Raw genomic sequence first — 16,971 nt, 5'->3', positions numbered from 1 at the left:
TCACAAAGCTACAATACCCAAACTACAGTTCCCAGAATTCTTTGCGGGGAAGTAACGCGCTTTAAATGTGTACTGGATGTGCATCTGTCGCAACACCATACATTTCATGCTGCACCCCGCACTCAGCCACCTGGGAACTGTAGTTTCCCCCTCACAGAGCTACAATTTTCAGCATCCTTAAGGAACTACGTGATTTGGCGCGACGAGTGTGAGGGAGAAACGGGCGTGAGGAGAGAGACTGAAAAGCAGCGTCGCCGCCGCCTCCTCCTCCGGCCAGGCGGTGGCGCTGCAGCTGGCGGCGGCCCCTCCGTTCCGCTCCGTGTTCCGCTCTTCCTTCCCCGCTTTCCTTGTCGCTGAGGCGGCCCAGAAGCCCTCGCGGCGGCGGCGCCGGCAACACGAGCAGCAGCGTCGCCCTCGGCCGGCGGCCCGCCTCGGCGCGGCCTATAAAGGGTCCTGGTCGGCCAGCGCTGCCCCCTCTCTGCTCGCAGCCTCCGAGGAGGGAAGAGGAAGGGAGGGGGGCGCGGGAAAAAAACCCTAAAAAGAAAAAAAAAAGCCTTAAAAACAGCAAAAGAGAAAAAAAAAACCAAAGGAAAAAATTGATTATAACAAACAGGAATAAGGAGGAGGGTAATTAATTTAATAATAATAATAATATAATTAAGCAATTGTTAATTGCGCGGGGGCCGCTTTTAGCTGACGCTTCTCTGCCTGCCTGCCTGTCTGTCTTTGCCTCTAATAACCCCCAAATCTGCCTCGTGATTTTTCTTCCCCCCTCAATCGTCTTTGGTGTGTCTTTTCCCCCTCAACACCCCCTCCGTATTTATTCCTATTTATTTTCACCTCGTCTCTAATATCCTTACCCCACCTTCCGCCACCCTAGAATCGCTTTCCCCCACCCGGCCCGCCCAGAGTGGGTCGGAACCCCGTTTCTTTTCTTTCCCCGTTCACCTTCCTTGAAGCCAGAGCCCAGGTTTGCCTTGCCGCCTCCCCAGTTCATTGCCGCCCCTGCGCCTCGTCTTGCCGCCGGCACCCCACTTTCCGCGCACTTTCTCCTCTCCTACCACTACCCTTCGTTCTCCCTCTTAATGACTGCAGGTCTCTCGCTTCGTCTTGATCTGCTTGGCCTTCTGTACTGTTTTCCTGCCTTTTAAAATTGCCCTTTAAAAGTTTTTTTAAAAAAGAACTAAAGCCATACCAGGCCTTGGTAGATACACATTGTTGTCTTTTTAAACCAGATTTTATCTGTGTTGCAAAGTAGTCTTATAGGGGCAACAGCTGTTAGTTATTAATTTAAAATGGCACAGGGTTATTGACCGCTGCTCCTAAAAAGTTACCCTTTTAATATTTGGAAGACAGGGAAAGAAGTTAATCCAGAAGTATTAAACTACAAATTTAAAATACAATCTACAATTGCTCATTTTGCAAGGGAAAGATATACGGGTCTTTTTAAAGGCAGAATTGGAAATTTCATTTAAAAAAATACATTTAAACAGCTTTTTGAAACATTTCAGGTCCCTTAACTTAGTTTTCTGTACAAATTTCCACCCAAATCTGATTCAGTCCTCTTATCAAGTCAAATATTAGTTATATTTTTGAAATTTGCACTGCTTTTTTCTCTTAAAGCCGCTTTCCCTTATTTTTCCAATACTTTCTAGCATTTCTTCAGCCTTTCCTCTTAGCTCTGACCCCATTCCTCTAAAATCTAGTGAAGTTTTTTTTAAAAATATATTAAAAAATACTTTTTAAAAAAGTTTAACATAAGCATCTGGGCCTCTGAGTGAAAGATGAACACAGCTGCTAGTAGCTACCCGATGGCATCTCTGTATGTGGGTGACCTGCACCCTGATGTCACAGAAGCCATGCTGTATGAGAAGTTCAGTCCTGCGGGTCCTGTGCTCTCCATCCGTGTCTGCAGAGATATGATAACTCGTCGCTCCCTAGGATATGCATATGTTAACTTTCAGCAACCAGCTGATGGTAAGTACAGTATGGGGCAAATCAAGATTATTTATTATGGTATCCCAAAGTTTGCACTCTGCACACACCACTTGCTTCTCACCATTTCCTTCCAGCCACGTGGTCTCCCAGAAACAAGCACTGGCTGAAACTAGAGTTGTCTGAGCATTGCAGTCTACAGGGGAAGGAACTAAAGGAGCCTGCAGTTAGGCAAATGGGCCCAACAGTTGTAGGAAGTTGAGAATAAACAGCAGTTGGAAGAGCTGCAGTACCCTAATGACTGATATACGGAGTTTTGGTGAGAGAGCATATTGGCTACCCTGGATGAATATTGTGTGAGAGAAGCAGCCCTAATGTAATTATTTCATGTAAGTTCACTGAGGAGCTTTATGCATTGCAAAGCTGGATATAAATCAAATAGATAAATGCATGGGTACATCACCTGGAGGTTTGTAGAGAAAATGAAAAGCATTTTTCAGTACTGTATTTTTCACTCTATAAGGCGCACCAGACCACAAGACGCAACTAGTTTTTGGAGGAGGAAAACAAGAAAAAAAAAATATTCTGAATCTCAGAAGCCAGAACAGCAAGAGGGATCGCTGCGCAGCGAAAGCAGCAATCCCTCTTGCTGTTCTGGCTTCTGGGATAGCTGCGCAGCCTGCATTCGCTCCATAAGACGCACACACATTTCCCCTTACTTTTTAGGAGGGAAAAAGTGAGTCTTATAGAGCAAAAAATACGGTAAATGTTTCAGAAGGCTGCCAGTCTATCTGCCACACTGCTGTATAAATATGACTTTGAGCATGGGGGAATGTTTATTTTACAGCAACATCTCAAAGCCCATGGTCACATGCTGCTAGGGAACCTCTGCAGGGCAAGGGGTCTAGCATATTTACGGTGCAACAAGTGCTGTGGTGGAGCCTCTTGTTGCATGCCTACTTCCAACTGTTCATCCCCTCTCAGCTGCAAGTGGTGTATTCTAAGGGTTGCTGTGCTTGCCAACACATGTCTTTGGAGCACCTCTTCTTGCTATAAATAAACGCTGCCAAATTTGACTAGCTGGGCTGAGGTGCCTCTTGAAATGGAATTCTTTTGGTTAAAGCAACACAACTGAATCTTCCTTTCAACTAAAACCATGGTGCCTCTCCCTCCCCCCCCCCCTTTGGCAAATGATTGACAGTAAGGGAATAGAATGAGGGTAGGAGTCCTTGAAAATATCAGCCATGGCTCACTCTTGGGTAGTGTTCATGTCTTGCTCAGTAGGTGCTTTCAGTACCACCTGCCTGGTAACGTGACCTGGAGTGTTGGTGGAAGCAAGCAGCCCCTTAAGCACTACTCTTGACAGCCCTGGTCTGCATCATGCTATGATGCAATGGGCAACTTGAAACACTAGGCAACAACAGCAGGTGGTCAGCCAGTGAGGGTTAATTTTTAAGGGTTCTGTGTAGTATTTTGGGCATACTTGTTGAGAACTATTTTTGGTAAAAGGGGAAACTTATTTGGGAAGGCGCTGAAATGAATTGATGGTGAAAAAGACAGCATTGTCTCCCCCTTGAGATGCAGACAGTTTAATATTAATAAGGACATGCATTTTGAGGTATAGTCAAGAATGATGAGTGATTCATTAAATTAGCTAACTTTTTCCACTCAGTCTCCCTATATTAAGAATATCCTATATCAGGGAAAAGAATCCACAGGTGTTTAGTTCAATTTGGCCAGGCAGCTTTCTAATTTTGTAGGTGAGGTCTTGGTAAAGAAGGCATATGATTAGCTTCATAAAGAGTACTTCTGGGGACATATGTGAAATCTTAAGCCTGTATTCATTCATTCTCTCTCCTGATTTCTGCTGCCCGTGCTCCCCCCTGCTTTACCTGGGCTCTTTTTTTTTAGGTGAGGCAGCCAGGAAAGCCCTGCATGGGTTCCTCCCCCACCCCCAGTTGGGACACTTTTGCCTGTTAGAGGCAAATAGGTGGGTAGCATATCAGGTAGCACATTCTCATTCTAGCCTCAGGCTTGCCTGCTCTCTCCTTCCTGCTACTCACTTGGCGTGCAACTGAGTCCCAAGCCTCTGAATTTTATGAACAGGATCCTGGTGTGTATATGTCATCATCCTTTTAATATGCTACTCAGTACAGAAATAGAATCCTGAAGGAGGATTAGTGTGAGTTAAGGGAGAGTCTACATTGCTGAAGCTTTAGAATACGATGGATGTGATGCCCTACTTAGTTTGAGTAGGACTTCTCTGATTCTGTATTGGCATAGGGTGGACATACATTATAATGCCTGAATGGCGAAGAAAGCAGTGATGCTGAAGTACACATGGTAATAACAACTTGGTTCCAAGTCTTTTGTTGCTGTTTATAAAAAAAAAAACCCTGGCACTGGCAAGTTTTGGATATGCACCAAGCATATTTCCTGCCTGTCTCACCTGGTTAGGGAAAATCTTTCCATCAGTATGCTTGCTACTACATACACTAGGTGCAGTATTTGCACTGTGCTCCTGGACCTGTCCGTATTAGTGCTGATGTACTGAATTACCTGGGACGCGGGTGGTGCTGTAGTCTAAACCACTGAGCCTTGGGCTTGCCTATCAAAAGGTCGGTGGTTCAAATCCCTGCAACGGGGTGAGCTCCCGTTGCTTGGTCCCAGCTCCTGCCAACCTAGCAGTTCAAAAGCATGCCAAAAAGTGCAAGTAGATTATTAAGTACCGCTCCGGCGGGAAAGTAAACGGCGTTTCGTGTCCTGCTCTGGCGTCGGTGTTCCGTTGCGTCAGAAGCAGCTTAGTTGTGCTGGCCACATGACCCAGAAAAACTGTCTGTGGAGCGGACAAACGCCGGCTCCCTCGGCCTGTAAAGCAAAATGAGCGCTGCAACCCCAGAGTCGTTCGCAACTGGACTTAACTGTCAGGGGTCCCTTTACCTTTACTGAATCACCTGCAGAGGTCATAGTCAGTATTGGCAATAGTCAGATGCTGAGTATTGCATAGATGTGCATGTACATAAACACACCTTTCCACCCCTTCTCTTAGTCTTCATGTGGTTTGCTGCTTAGCTGAAGGAAATACTTTATTTATTTAAAATACAAATTATCCAAAAAAAGGTTGCCTAAATGTGTGATGTGGTAGAGAATGTCCATAAGGTTGACATTATTTAGAGACACCTGCTTGTGAAGGATTGCTTCCCTTTTGCTCAAAGGACAGTCTTTTTATTGCTTCTCATCCTACAGCTGAGCGAGCTCTGGACACCATGAACTTTGATGTGATCAAAGGGAAACCCATCCGCATCATGTGGTCTCAGCGTGATCCTTCCCTGAGGAAATCAGGGGTAGGGAATGTCTTTATTAAGAACCTGGACAAATCCATAGACAACAAGGCACTTTATGACACTTTCTCGGCTTTTGGGAATATACTTTCTTGCAAGGTGAGACTTTTTATCTTCCTAGGATTCCAGGAAGATTTGCTTATATGTATTTTAACACATCATGAGGTGGTTTGGGTCTTAAATGCATGTAAAATGGAATAGGATTTTGTGTGTGTGTGTGTGTGTGTAAGTTAAGTTGTAATATGGAAATCTAGTAAAAAGATTGCTTAAATGATCTGGAGACAAGAAGTTCTTGCCAGGTATTCTAACAGCATTTCCTTTCCTTTCCTTGATTGGAAACTTTGCTTAAATATTGAACAACAGCTCTTGTGATTTCATTCACAATATTGGTGCAAAAAAACTCAGGTTTTTTGAAGCTCAGTTCAGGTGAAGAGAAGTGAGCAACCCAACACCTTGGGGTGCTGGTACATGCTATTCAGTTCTGCCCAATTGCCTTGCAGGTGGTGTGTGACGAGAACGGCTCTAAGGGCTATGCCTTTGTGCACTTTGAGACACAGGACGCTGCGGACCGGGCCATTGAGAAGATGAATGGCATGCTGCTGAACGACCGCAAAGTGTGAGTGTCTCGGCCAGAAGCAGCGGCAGCCACCGCATGAGCCGTGATGCATCTCAGTATTAACCCACAAGGCTGCTGGTTCTCCTGGCCCAGCTTTGGCCTGCTGCCTCTCTACTCCAGGGCTGGTGAGTTTCCCTGCCCGAGCCACAGCCTACTCCCCCTGGCGTAGGGGCCTGCCCCTCACTTTCTGCCTCCCCGCTGCTGGGCTTAGTTGACTCCCTTCTGGTTTTCCCTGTTGAGTAGCACTGGGTGGGTGTTTTTGTGCTGCTGCTTCCATATCAGGACTGGATTTTTCCGCTTGGTTGTTTACCCTATTTATTTCTGCCCTTCTCACACCTACCTGCTGCCTGTTTTTTGTTGTTTTTGTTTTAACCTTTCTTTTCTGTTGTTGGCAGGGGAGCGTTTTTCATCTTAGCTTTTCTTCTTTTCCCCATCCAGATTTGTTGGGAGATTTAAATCTCGTAAAGAGCGTGAGGCAGAATTGGGAGCCAAAGCAAAGGAGTTCACCAACGTCTACATTAAAAACTTTGGGGATGACATGGATGACGAACGGCTGAAGGAGCTTTTCAGCAAATATGGTAAATATTCCAGCAGCAAGTTGTTAACATTCTGAAGCCATCATAGCTGGTACCATTTTGTTCACTCATTTTTGAACTTATCATCTAGGCTCTTGGGTGCTGTGCACATGAAGCATCCTCACAGTCAAGAATTTGGTTTAAGGAAGCCACAGTGATCCCTTACGGCTATGCCAAAGGCTGAAAGAGCTGAAACGATGCCAACAAAACATCCTTGAGTGCAGGGGGGCATTCTTCCTACCTTCTTCATTGCTGTTCCTTTTAAACTATCTGAACTTGGAGGGTGTTAGATATGCTGAACTGATAGTTTTTAAAAATATGTATATATAGTTTGTCATCATATTATAATGCTTCATTAACTAAGCTTTTGTAATACATTGTTTATGACTTCACCTTTTAGTATTTACAATTTCCCCCCATTTTAAACTGACTTTATTTTTGTTGTCGTTCTGGCTCTTTGGTTATTATCCATGTACTCACTGGAGCAAACTAATATAGAGAGAATTGAGAACTTATTTTTCAGCACTTGGTGTTCTTTTTGAGAGCAAAATTGTTTAAATTCTTATGCGCGAGATTATCTAATAGTTCCTGGCAATAAAATATAATAAAGGGAAAAGGAAAGAAAGATTGCAAAGCAGAATAGAATAGGGTGTTTCTCCTAGGAGATATTGTAAACATTGGGTCTCAGCCTGGCAAATTTGAAGCATCAATGTTGACTTGGTGTAGGGAATAATCCTTAAGCTACAGGTTTTCATTTTGAAAGCTCTTCCTTGAAATTTGCTGTAAGCTACCTTTGCTAACTCTCTTCTTCTGGTAATAGGCAAGACTCTCAGCGTTAAAGTCATGACAGATCCCACTGGGAAGTCAAAAGGCTTTGGTTTTGTGAGCTTTGAGAAGCACGAAGAAGCCAACAAGGTATATGGGTTACAGAATATGCATTACCTCCTTCTGGATTGGAAAAGAGGCATTCAGCAAATGTTTATGGGTGGCACCCAAACACAGAGCCAGTCTTATGCCTTGGAACTATTTTCCACTATCTTGTCAGCTGTTTTCCTGCAACCACAAAACAAGGTGGTTTTGGACTTTAAAGGGTTTTATTTATGGTTAAAATGTGGTGGTTCTGCAATTATTTTTAGGGGCGCACATAAAAAAAAGGATCCCGCTTTAGATTGGGGGCTTGGATGGACCTTGCCCTTTGCTTTCAGCCCAAAGGGTAGCCTCACTCTGGTTTGTTTCATGTAGCTTTGCATGTCTCCCTGTTGACAGATGGGGAAATCAACACATGGCTATCCCTTTTTAATTTTTGGCAGAACTGGAAGATATCTGCCACTACTGAGTGGATGAAGCCTGCCAAATTTCAGATGGGGTTGTTAGTCCAGGAGAAGAAATAGGAGTGTTAATAAGAGTGTTTGTAACCAGTTCAGCATCTTAGAAACATTTGCTCTTTTCAAATCCCTTACAGGCAGTGGAAGAAATGAATGGAAAAGATATCAATGGGAAAATGGTGTTTGTGGGCCGGGCACAGAAGAAAGTGGAGCGCCAGGCAGAGCTGAAAAGGAAATTTGAGCAGCTAAAACAAGAGAGAATCAGCCGGTATCAGGTAAAAGGAATATGCTCCTGATTTGATTAGGTTTCTAACATCACACATTTGTGGGGTGGAACCGTTACAGTGTGTTTTGTCTTAGATTGCCATCTGGACTCTGGTCTCCTTGTACATTCTCTGTTGTGTCGAATAAGATGGACACTGTCAAATTAAACAGTGACACTTAGTGAGATTGGCCACGTGTGAAGGTTTTGGTTCCATGAGTAGCGGCTAGCAGCTGAATGTCCTGTTTGAGTAAATTCAATAATTGGATGGTAGTAACAATACGTGGGTTGTATGTAGCCCAGAAGAAAGTCAGATCCAGGGAAGGGGGCTGATGTGAGTTGCATCTGAATCTTTCCCGCTCCTTGCTGTGAGGTGCAGGCCCGGGGACATGTGATGCTAAAGCAACGCAGAGGAAATCCAGGCAAGTTTATGTTCTCTTACAAGAGACTTGCCTCTACAACTCTGTAACATTTCAGTTTTTTGTTTTTGTTTTGCCTTCAGCAGGTGATGGAACATTATTTGTTTGTAAAGATCCATCAGTACATATTGGCTTTGCTTGCAGTTTACTGCTTGTAAAGATGAATTATTGTCCCCTTCTGCATTGTTACTGTGGCATGCCAATTTCTTCTCTCTGTTTTAGGGAGTTAACTTATATATTAAGAACCTGGATGATACAATTGATGATGAGAAGCTGAGGAAGGAATTCTCTCCTTTTGGGTCTATCACAAGTGCCAAGGTAAAGACTGGATGGAATTTAACAGACACAGAGTAAGGCTTCATAACTGAAAGTCCCTCAGAAGTAGGAACTGTTGAGGAATCTGCCTAAGGGTGCATCCTAAATATATTTAGTTAAGACCTGCTGAACTTAGTGGGACTTAATTTCAGGTAACCTGCTTTGGATGCATCTTGTCCATAAAACAAACTTTGTTTGTGCTAACTTTGTTTGTGCTAAACGTCTGGGGGCAAGAGGATAGTGAAATTACCTGCAGCTTTGCCTCTGATGGTTGTATGATCCATGCTGCTGCTGTTGTGAGAGGGCTGCACCTGAATCTTTCCCGGGCCTGGCAGAATATGTGTAGGTCTGGGGACACATGGTGCTAAAGCAATGCAAAGCAAATCCAGACAAGTCACTTCTCTCTTTGTTGAGGGCTTGTCTCTACATCTTTGCAACATTGGGCTTATGCGGGGCAGTTTCCTGGGTTAAGTTCAACAGTGCTGTGTAAGTCAGATGATGAGGCATAGTGGTACCTCAGGTTCTGCCATTTGGGTGTTAAAGCCTGCAGTGGTCCTGTGGTGGTTTTCATCTGCACTGTTAATTAGCAAGTGATAGATCAGGGATAAAGTTACCATCCATGTGTGAACTAAGGGCAGGGAGAGGGCTGGCTGGGGTTATTGAGCAAGCCTGCTTCCAAAGTGCTATTCTTATATGTCCTGTTTGTGGTTACAAACTTATCCCTGACATAAAGCCAGTGGGCAGAACAGTTTGCAGAGTGCTTTTGCATGAATTCTCTTAACAATGGGGCTCCTCTAACATTGCCATCTTGAGATGTTTCCCCACCCACCCATGGCAGTGTTCCCCCAGCTTAGGCAACTTGACGCAGCATCAGTGCAGAAACCATGAGGCTTTATTTACCTGAGTTGCTTTTAAAAACTACCTTTCTTTAGGTGATGCTGGAAGACGGGCGAAGCAAAGGGTTTGGCTTTGTCTGCTTTTCCTCTCCGGAAGAAGCCACCAAAGCTGTAACGGAAATGAATGGGCGCATTGTGGGCTCCAAACCACTATATGTTGCATTGGCACAGAGAAAGGAGGAGCGGAAAGCCCACCTCACCAACCAATACATGCAGCGCATTGCTGGAATGAGAGCCCTGCCTGCCAATGCCATCATTAATCAGTTCCAGCCAGCGGCAGGAGGGTATTTCATGCCAGCTGTGCCCCAGGTAAGTCCGAGCAAAAATGGGTTGTGGCTCTTCAAGGATTATAGCTACTCTGTCCAAAATACTAGCTTTGATACATGATCTGTCTACGGCATATTAAACTACCTGAAAGAAGCAAAATTATCACCTTCTAAAATTTGTAGGTTCTTGGTCACTGAAGAATGAAGCATACAGGATATTTCCCCCCACTTTTCCTGTGAATTGGGGGTTGGAACATATGAACAGGGGCATTTAAACCTGCTTAAGAACCATTTATCAAGTTGCTTTGAGACTTTTTCTTTTGTCTAAAGCAACCGATAAATGTTAATAGTAATTTTGCAATGTGACTGCATGCCCTGCTCTGCTTTTCAGGCTCAGAACAGACCCACTTACTATGCACCTAATCAGATGACTCAGATGAGGCCTAACCCACGTTGGCAGCAAGGAGGGAGACCTCAAGGTGAGCATGAAGGAGCCACTTGGACCTTGGACGCAGAGGCAGGAAACCTTCCCCCCCCCCTCTCTCTCGGGCTACATTTACCCTTGGCCAACTCTGGGGGGTCACATTTCGGTGGTGGGTTAGTGTGGCCATCCCACATTCTCACATGTGAAGACAACACATGTATACAGGAAAAGTAGCTGTCCTGTGCAGATCAGCTGAAGAAATGAAGTCGGGAGAGGGCAGTTTGCATCACCATCAGGCTGCTGAATCCACCCACCCTGTGCTGTATCTTTTTTTTTTTTTTTTTTTGCCCCTACAGCCAAAAATAGTCCTGTGTGGCAGGCGGAAGAAACATTTGCTTGGGGCAGCCTTATCAGCCCCTGAGCCAGGAGTTGACCATCCTTGTAAAGGCAGTCATCTCCTTTTTTGATCTACCAGGATATGGTAGCCTAGCAGAAACTGTGTGTCCCAAATGTCTAATCCCTGTGGTTGTCCTTGCCACAATTTAGTTCAGTAGTATTGTCCTACTGTGATTGACCAGTAGCTTTGTGCTCTCTATCTCTCTGCCTCCCCCCCCAAAAAAAAAACCCCACTCCAGGCTTCCAAGGAATACCAAACACTATGCGCCAGTCTGGACCAAGACCAGCCCTACGCCATCTGGCTCCAGCGAGCAATGCTCAAGCCTCACGTGGCATGCCTGGTGCAACCCAAAGGGTTGGTAAGTGACTGGACTTGCAGGGTTTCCTACTGGTTTATAGAAGCTGATTTGGGATGTGGATAGAAGGTAGATCATTCTGTTTTCTGGTGTGTGCAAAGAGTGGTGGAGTTCTGCTGCCCATTCCTTCTGAGGGCACCTGATAGTGTTGCATGGCACTTGACAGTCAGTAACGTAGATGGGTCTGTCTATAGATATTTTGGTAGCAGAGAATTTTAGTCCTTGCACTTAGTACTATTTTTGACCATTAATTTTGTAACCTGCCCTTCATTCCCAAAGGAACCCAGGGTGACAAACACCTAAAAGGCAAATCTTATAAGAATTGACAGATAATAGCCCCAGTTTCAAATAAACTTGCTTAACAGGACTAGAATTGGGGACACCAGGCTCAAATTCCACACTCAGCTGTCAGTCCCAGTCCCAGCTTGCATGTCGCATGAAAGTTAAGCCATAGTTTAAAAGAGTCTGCATGTTAATGCGACTGAGCAGCGTGCACCAGCAAATCATGAACAGTGAGCCACAAACAAATCTTGATTACCACTTCTCGTTTGGAGAAACAAGCCATGAGCCCAGGTTCAGACAGCGTGACAGCTGGACTGTGGTTCGTTTTGTCAGCAGCAGGGGAGCAGCAGCACAGGAACGTGTGAGAAGCATGCATTAGCACGCTGCTCATTCCTATTAAGCCATTGTTTGCTTTACAATCTGGTCTAATGTGATCTGCAAACAGTTTATTTGTGAAGATAAAGTGATGATAGTGGGGCTATGTTGTCTTGAGCTTTTGGGAGGGAGATGTGATATTGTTGACTTTTTTTAAAAAAACACCTTCTGATTCTCCATTTTGTATCTCTTTTTAAAAAACACCCCAGGGGTTCCTGCCACAGCTCCAAATTTAGCACCTCGACCACCTGTAGCCGCGCAAGCTCCAAGGGCTGTTCCGCCATACAAATATGCCTCCAGTGTCCGCAGCCCCCACCCAGCTGTACAGCCTTTGCAGGTAGCACAAGAGGCTTCGCATGGAAACATCAGTGTTAAGACTGCAGGGAATATCTGTGTTGTGGTTTTTCCTCTCAAGCTCAGGAAAGTCATGGTCAGGTCTTTCAGTCTCAGGCTGAAACAGTGTCTGTGTTCCTATCATGCTGGTTCAGACCTGCTTTTCTTAAATTTTATGTGGCAGATTGTTTTCTGCCCTTTGTTTGCAATGCATCATGATTCTGAATCTCAACTAATCTGTGGACAGCAGGCAGTTTAGCAAGCATTCTGTATGTAAGCAATTGTTTTTTTTATATATATAAAAATGGCATATAATTCAGACAGTTTGCCATAAACATGTACAGTCTGTGCAGAAATCAACAGTCCAGCTTTGTGCAGGGAACTGAGTTAACCTAAAGAAACTCCTTCAGGTGCTTGCTCCACTAGCTTCAAGGGAACTGTGTTCTGTATTTAGCATAATAGGACAGGGTGAATAAAACAAAGTGAAGTTACCTTGGGACTGTTGGTGCAGGCAGACTACTGCCAACATATAACACCAAAGCTTAAAAGCTTGCAGTGGCTGTCCCATGTGGTTGTGGGACAAAGTCAAGGTTCTGAATTTACAAGGCCCTTAATACGTTGGGTCTAGGATATCTTAAAGACTGCCTGATTCCTGACTCATCACAGTTATTTAGGGGAGTCTCTGTTAGTGGTTGTTGATGGCTCAGATGCATGGCTTGTATCCACCAGAAGCCATTATGCAGTATTGTGGCCCTTCCAGCTGAGATTAGAAAGGCCCTCCTCCACTTGCTCTGTTGAACTTCAGGCACTTGACAAAGACCTATTCCATCAGTCATTTTATGGAAGCTCTGTTTTCCCAGCAGCCCATTCCTGCTGTTGTATTAAAGAACTTCACTGATAAGATTCAGGCATTTCCTCTTACATCCCCAGTTTCAAAGTTTGAGGATTTTGAGAGAAACTTTCTCCCCAAACTATTCAGTGTGTGTTAATATTTGATTATGTAGTTCCATTCCCTGACTTTAACAAGTTCTTTCCAAAACTAAGATAGAGTTCTTGTAAGGATGATATACTACCGTTGTGAACATTTTAGTCAAAATATGACTTTTAAAAAGAGAACTTTTGGCATATAATTCTTTGATAAGTTTATTGTTTTAAAACAAACGAAGAACCGATTCCCTTTTCACTTCTTACTGCGTTGTTTTATTTATTACATTTATATACCGCCCTTCATCTGTGGATCTCAGGGTTGTTCACAACATAAAAGTTTTCTTCTCTTTTACAGGCCCCTCAGCCTGCTGTTCATGTGCAAGGACAAGAGCCTTTAACTGCATCTATGCTAGCTGCTGCCCCTCCCCAGGAGCAAAAACAGATGCTGGGTAAGCCAATCCTTTCGATCCCTCTGAGATGTGGGGCACAAGTGCCATAGGCAAAATCTTGTAAAAGCAAGTTTCTCTACAATATGTTAAGCACATGTGTACAGAAGTGACAGGGTACGTAATAGCTTAATATCTTGCTTCTCAGATTGTAAATGATTATCTGTACTGGAAAGCCATAGATTCCAGTTTGGTGGGGTGGTGGGCAGCTCCCATGTAGAGCTTTTCCTGGGAAGCTTCATAGAGGACCAACAGAGTCTTGTGTGTTGATATCCCATGGCACTTAATGATTTAGGAAGATACCTGCTTTCTGTGTTGATTTCCAGTTGATTATATTTCTATGCTGCTTATCTGTATTTTATGTTACATAACACCTGTGGCATCAACTCACTATTGAAGGTTCCTTGGGTTGGTTGGAGGTGGGGCAGCACAGGTGAAATGGAGTCTCTCACCCTTCACAGTTCTTCCTCTGGAAACAGCTCCCTTATGAAGGGAGAATGGGACAGAGCAGGTGGAAAAAGCCATTACATGCTGGCCAACACTGTCTCTCACCCATCATCTAGCTGACTGGGTGGTACAGAAACTCAAAATACCTTCAGACTCAAGGATCTCTTCCCTCCGCATTGCCCTGGCTGTGTGAGCCTGAAGTTGACACCCTTCTTCTTGACTGGCTTAACTTTTGCTTCCCTAGGAGAACGTTTGTTCCCGCTCATCCAAGCTATGCATCTCAGCCTTGCAGGAAAGATCACAGGAATGCTGCTAGAGATTGACAATTCAGAGTTGCTGCACATGCTAGAATCCCCAGAATCCCTCCGTTCGAAGGTAATGGCTCTCCCCATTCTCTGTATTCTGCAGCATACATTCAAGGGGGAGTATCCTTCTTTTTGCTTTCTTGGGTGAGTGATAGTGAACCTGGTTTCTTCCTGCCCCAGGTGGAGGAGGCTGTGGCAGTGCTGCAAGCTCACCAAGCCAAGAAAGAAGCTGCCCAGAAAGTGGGCATAGTTGCTGCTACCTCGTAACTAGGGAGGCTGGTAAGTATTCCAGCTGGCCTGGTTCTTCTCTTTGCTCACAGCTGTCACTTGCTTTTGAGAGCGGATATGGAGAAACTGTGGATCTTTCTGTCTTGTTTGTGCCAAAAAGCTGCACCAAGAAAGCAAGTATGGTTTGGTTCTAGGCTTACCCGATAAGGATAACTTGTCTTCTGTTTGCAAAAATGAAGGTTAAAATTGTCCCAGGTTCCATGGGCTATCATTATATCCTTTAAAAGACCAAAACGTTTGCATAAAGATTCAATTGATAATCTCAAGTAATTACTTAAAATCAGTAGAGAATTTAACTTTAGCAGAATTCAGGGTTGATTCCTCCTCCCCTCTGCCTGTACTTCACCTTGATCCATAATTGTTTTGCAAAGTAACCCTAAAATGTCTATGTTCTTCTCAAAACCTGTGAGGTGCAACAACATACAGAATTACACTGTCTGAAGAGTGGGTAACTAGGAAGAAATTGAGGAACTAATTCAGCATTACGGCATTCTTTCTCTCTTTATAGGTTGTAGAAAGCCAAACGAGCCCCCTGAAGAAACCACCTGAAGCTGTTTAGAAAATAACATTATACTGCACATTTCAATATCATGCAACATAATACATTGCCAGTGTGTAAAAAAAAGTGAATATGCCTTATTTGCAAAAATAAAAATTAAAGAAAAATCCTCTACTGCTTTTGGTTTCCAAGATTTAAATATGCAAGTTTTCCTTCTTGAAGCCAGGGTTGCAGCTACCTTGTCTTCCCATGAGCAGGCACTTACATTTTTCTGACTGAACATTTTCATTTGTGGTTCTTGGTTTTGATCAAACAATCTTGTTTGCAAAGTCTGGAAAGTGTTATCAATAAAATAATTAAAATATTTCAAGTAATTGCCCGAGTCTTCTTCAAGCCTCCTGATAATGTGGCCTCCAGGTTTCAAATTATTCTGAGTGCAAACCCTTTTAGGTAGGAACCCCGGTGAAAGCTGGGTTGAAGTGAAGGAATTATATACAAACACTATTGAGGGCGAGTTCCTTTTGCTTCCCCTTATTTTCATGCTGCCACACAGCACCAACTTGACTGACACTAGCATTCTATTTTCAAGGCTGATATCTATGTCGGTAGTATAATTGTGATCACAAGCTGAACATGAGTCAACAGTGCAGTATAGCTGCTTTTTAAAAAAGCTGTGCAATATTGGACTGCGTTAACAGAAGCCTAGTGCCCAAATCTGGAGGATAAAAAGTTCCATCAGAATGCAGCAGAGGGAGAGATTAGAAGCAGGGGTATTCTGTTGGCTCTGCTGAGAAACCAGATGCATTTTGACTCTTTCTAACCTCTTACCTAGCCATAGCCATTCCACAGGCTACCTGAAATGCTTCTAGCCCACCCAGTTATTTTAAGAATTGGCAACTGCACTAACTTTTTTTCTCCTCCCTCCCCCTTTTGTGTCATGTCTTATAAACTGTAAGCTTAAGAGCAGGTACAGATGTGTTTTACTGACATAAAGCTGGTCTAGCAGTCCACTTGATTGTGTGTTAGGCCATAGGTGGAATACTATTTCTGGGCCTCCCATTTTAAGGACAGTGACATGAGTGTCTCCAGGGGAGGGTGAAGGGCCTGGGAACCAAGTCATGATTGAAAGAGCTGGGAGAATGTTACTGGAAGATGTGATAGCAATCCTCAGTGGTCTGAAGAGCTCTCATGTGACAGACTAGAACTGTTGGCTTAAACGTTACAAGAAATGTTCCTGATGAACAGTGGAACAGTCACATATTGAAGGAAGTCAATATGTGTACAGTGGTACCTCAGGTTAAGTACTTAATTCGTTCCGGAGGTCTGGTCTTCACCTGAAACTGTTCTTGACCTGAAGCACCACTTTTGGGGCCTCCCGCTGCTGCCGCACCACCACCACGCAATTTCTGTTCTCGTCCTGAAGCAAAGTTCTTAACCCGAGGTATTATTTCTGAGTTAGCGGAGTCTGTAACCTGAAGCGTATGTAACCTGAAGTGTATGTAACCCGAGGTACCACTGTATATGCATGTAAAGATTATTATGATGGTATGGTTTTCTTTGTAGGCATGTGTTTTTTTGTTTTGCTTTGTTTTTCTTTTTTGGATTTTTTGTTTGTAATTTTTGTTATAATTTTGCATTGAAAATAAAAAAAAATAAAAAAGAAAGAACAGTGGAACAGTCAGTCTCAGGAAGTGTTGGGATCTCCGTTGCTTGGATATATTTAAGCAGAGGCCATATATCTTTTAAAATGTTGCAATCTACACCCTGGATTGGGATTAGATGACTTCCTAGGTCCCCTTCCAACTATCAGCACTGCCCATGCTGCTTGGGAAGCCTCTTTCTTAGCTGTTTTGGGACTACAACTCCCATCATCCCTAGCTAACAGGACCAGTGGTCAGGGATTGTGGGAATAGTTGTCCCCAAACAGCTGGAGGACCAAGTTT

General features: G+C 44.0%; 1 protein-coding gene across 1 annotated transcript; it reads left to right on the top strand.

Moving 5' to 3' along the window:
- The first annotated feature begins 370 nt into the window (after nt 1-370).
- PABPC4 (poly(A) binding protein cytoplasmic 4) lies at nt 371-15,398 on the top strand. The gene is made up of 15 exons (XM_083453375.1): nt 371-1,977; nt 5,182-5,375; nt 5,777-5,892; nt 6,331-6,470; nt 7,288-7,382; nt 7,930-8,067; nt 8,696-8,791; nt 9,721-9,993; nt 10,342-10,429; nt 11,010-11,129; nt 11,993-12,120; nt 13,399-13,492; nt 14,181-14,311; nt 14,422-14,520; nt 15,038-15,398. The coding sequence occupies exons 1-14, from the start codon at nt 1,785-1,787 to the stop codon at nt 14,506-14,508; spliced, it is 1,893 nt and encodes a 630-aa protein (XP_083309501.1). The 5' UTR covers nt 371-1,784; the 3' UTR covers nt 14,509-14,520; nt 15,038-15,398.
- The last annotated feature ends 1,573 nt before the right edge of the window (nt 15,399-16,971 follow it).

The sequence above is a fragment of the Podarcis tiliguerta genome (genome assembly GCF_965153285.1).
Source record: "Podarcis tiliguerta genome assembly, chromosome: 8".
Lineage (NCBI taxonomy): Eukaryota > Metazoa > Chordata > Lepidosauria > Squamata > Lacertidae > Podarcis > Podarcis tiliguerta.
This window is presented reverse-complemented; position numbering and strand designations above follow the sequence as displayed.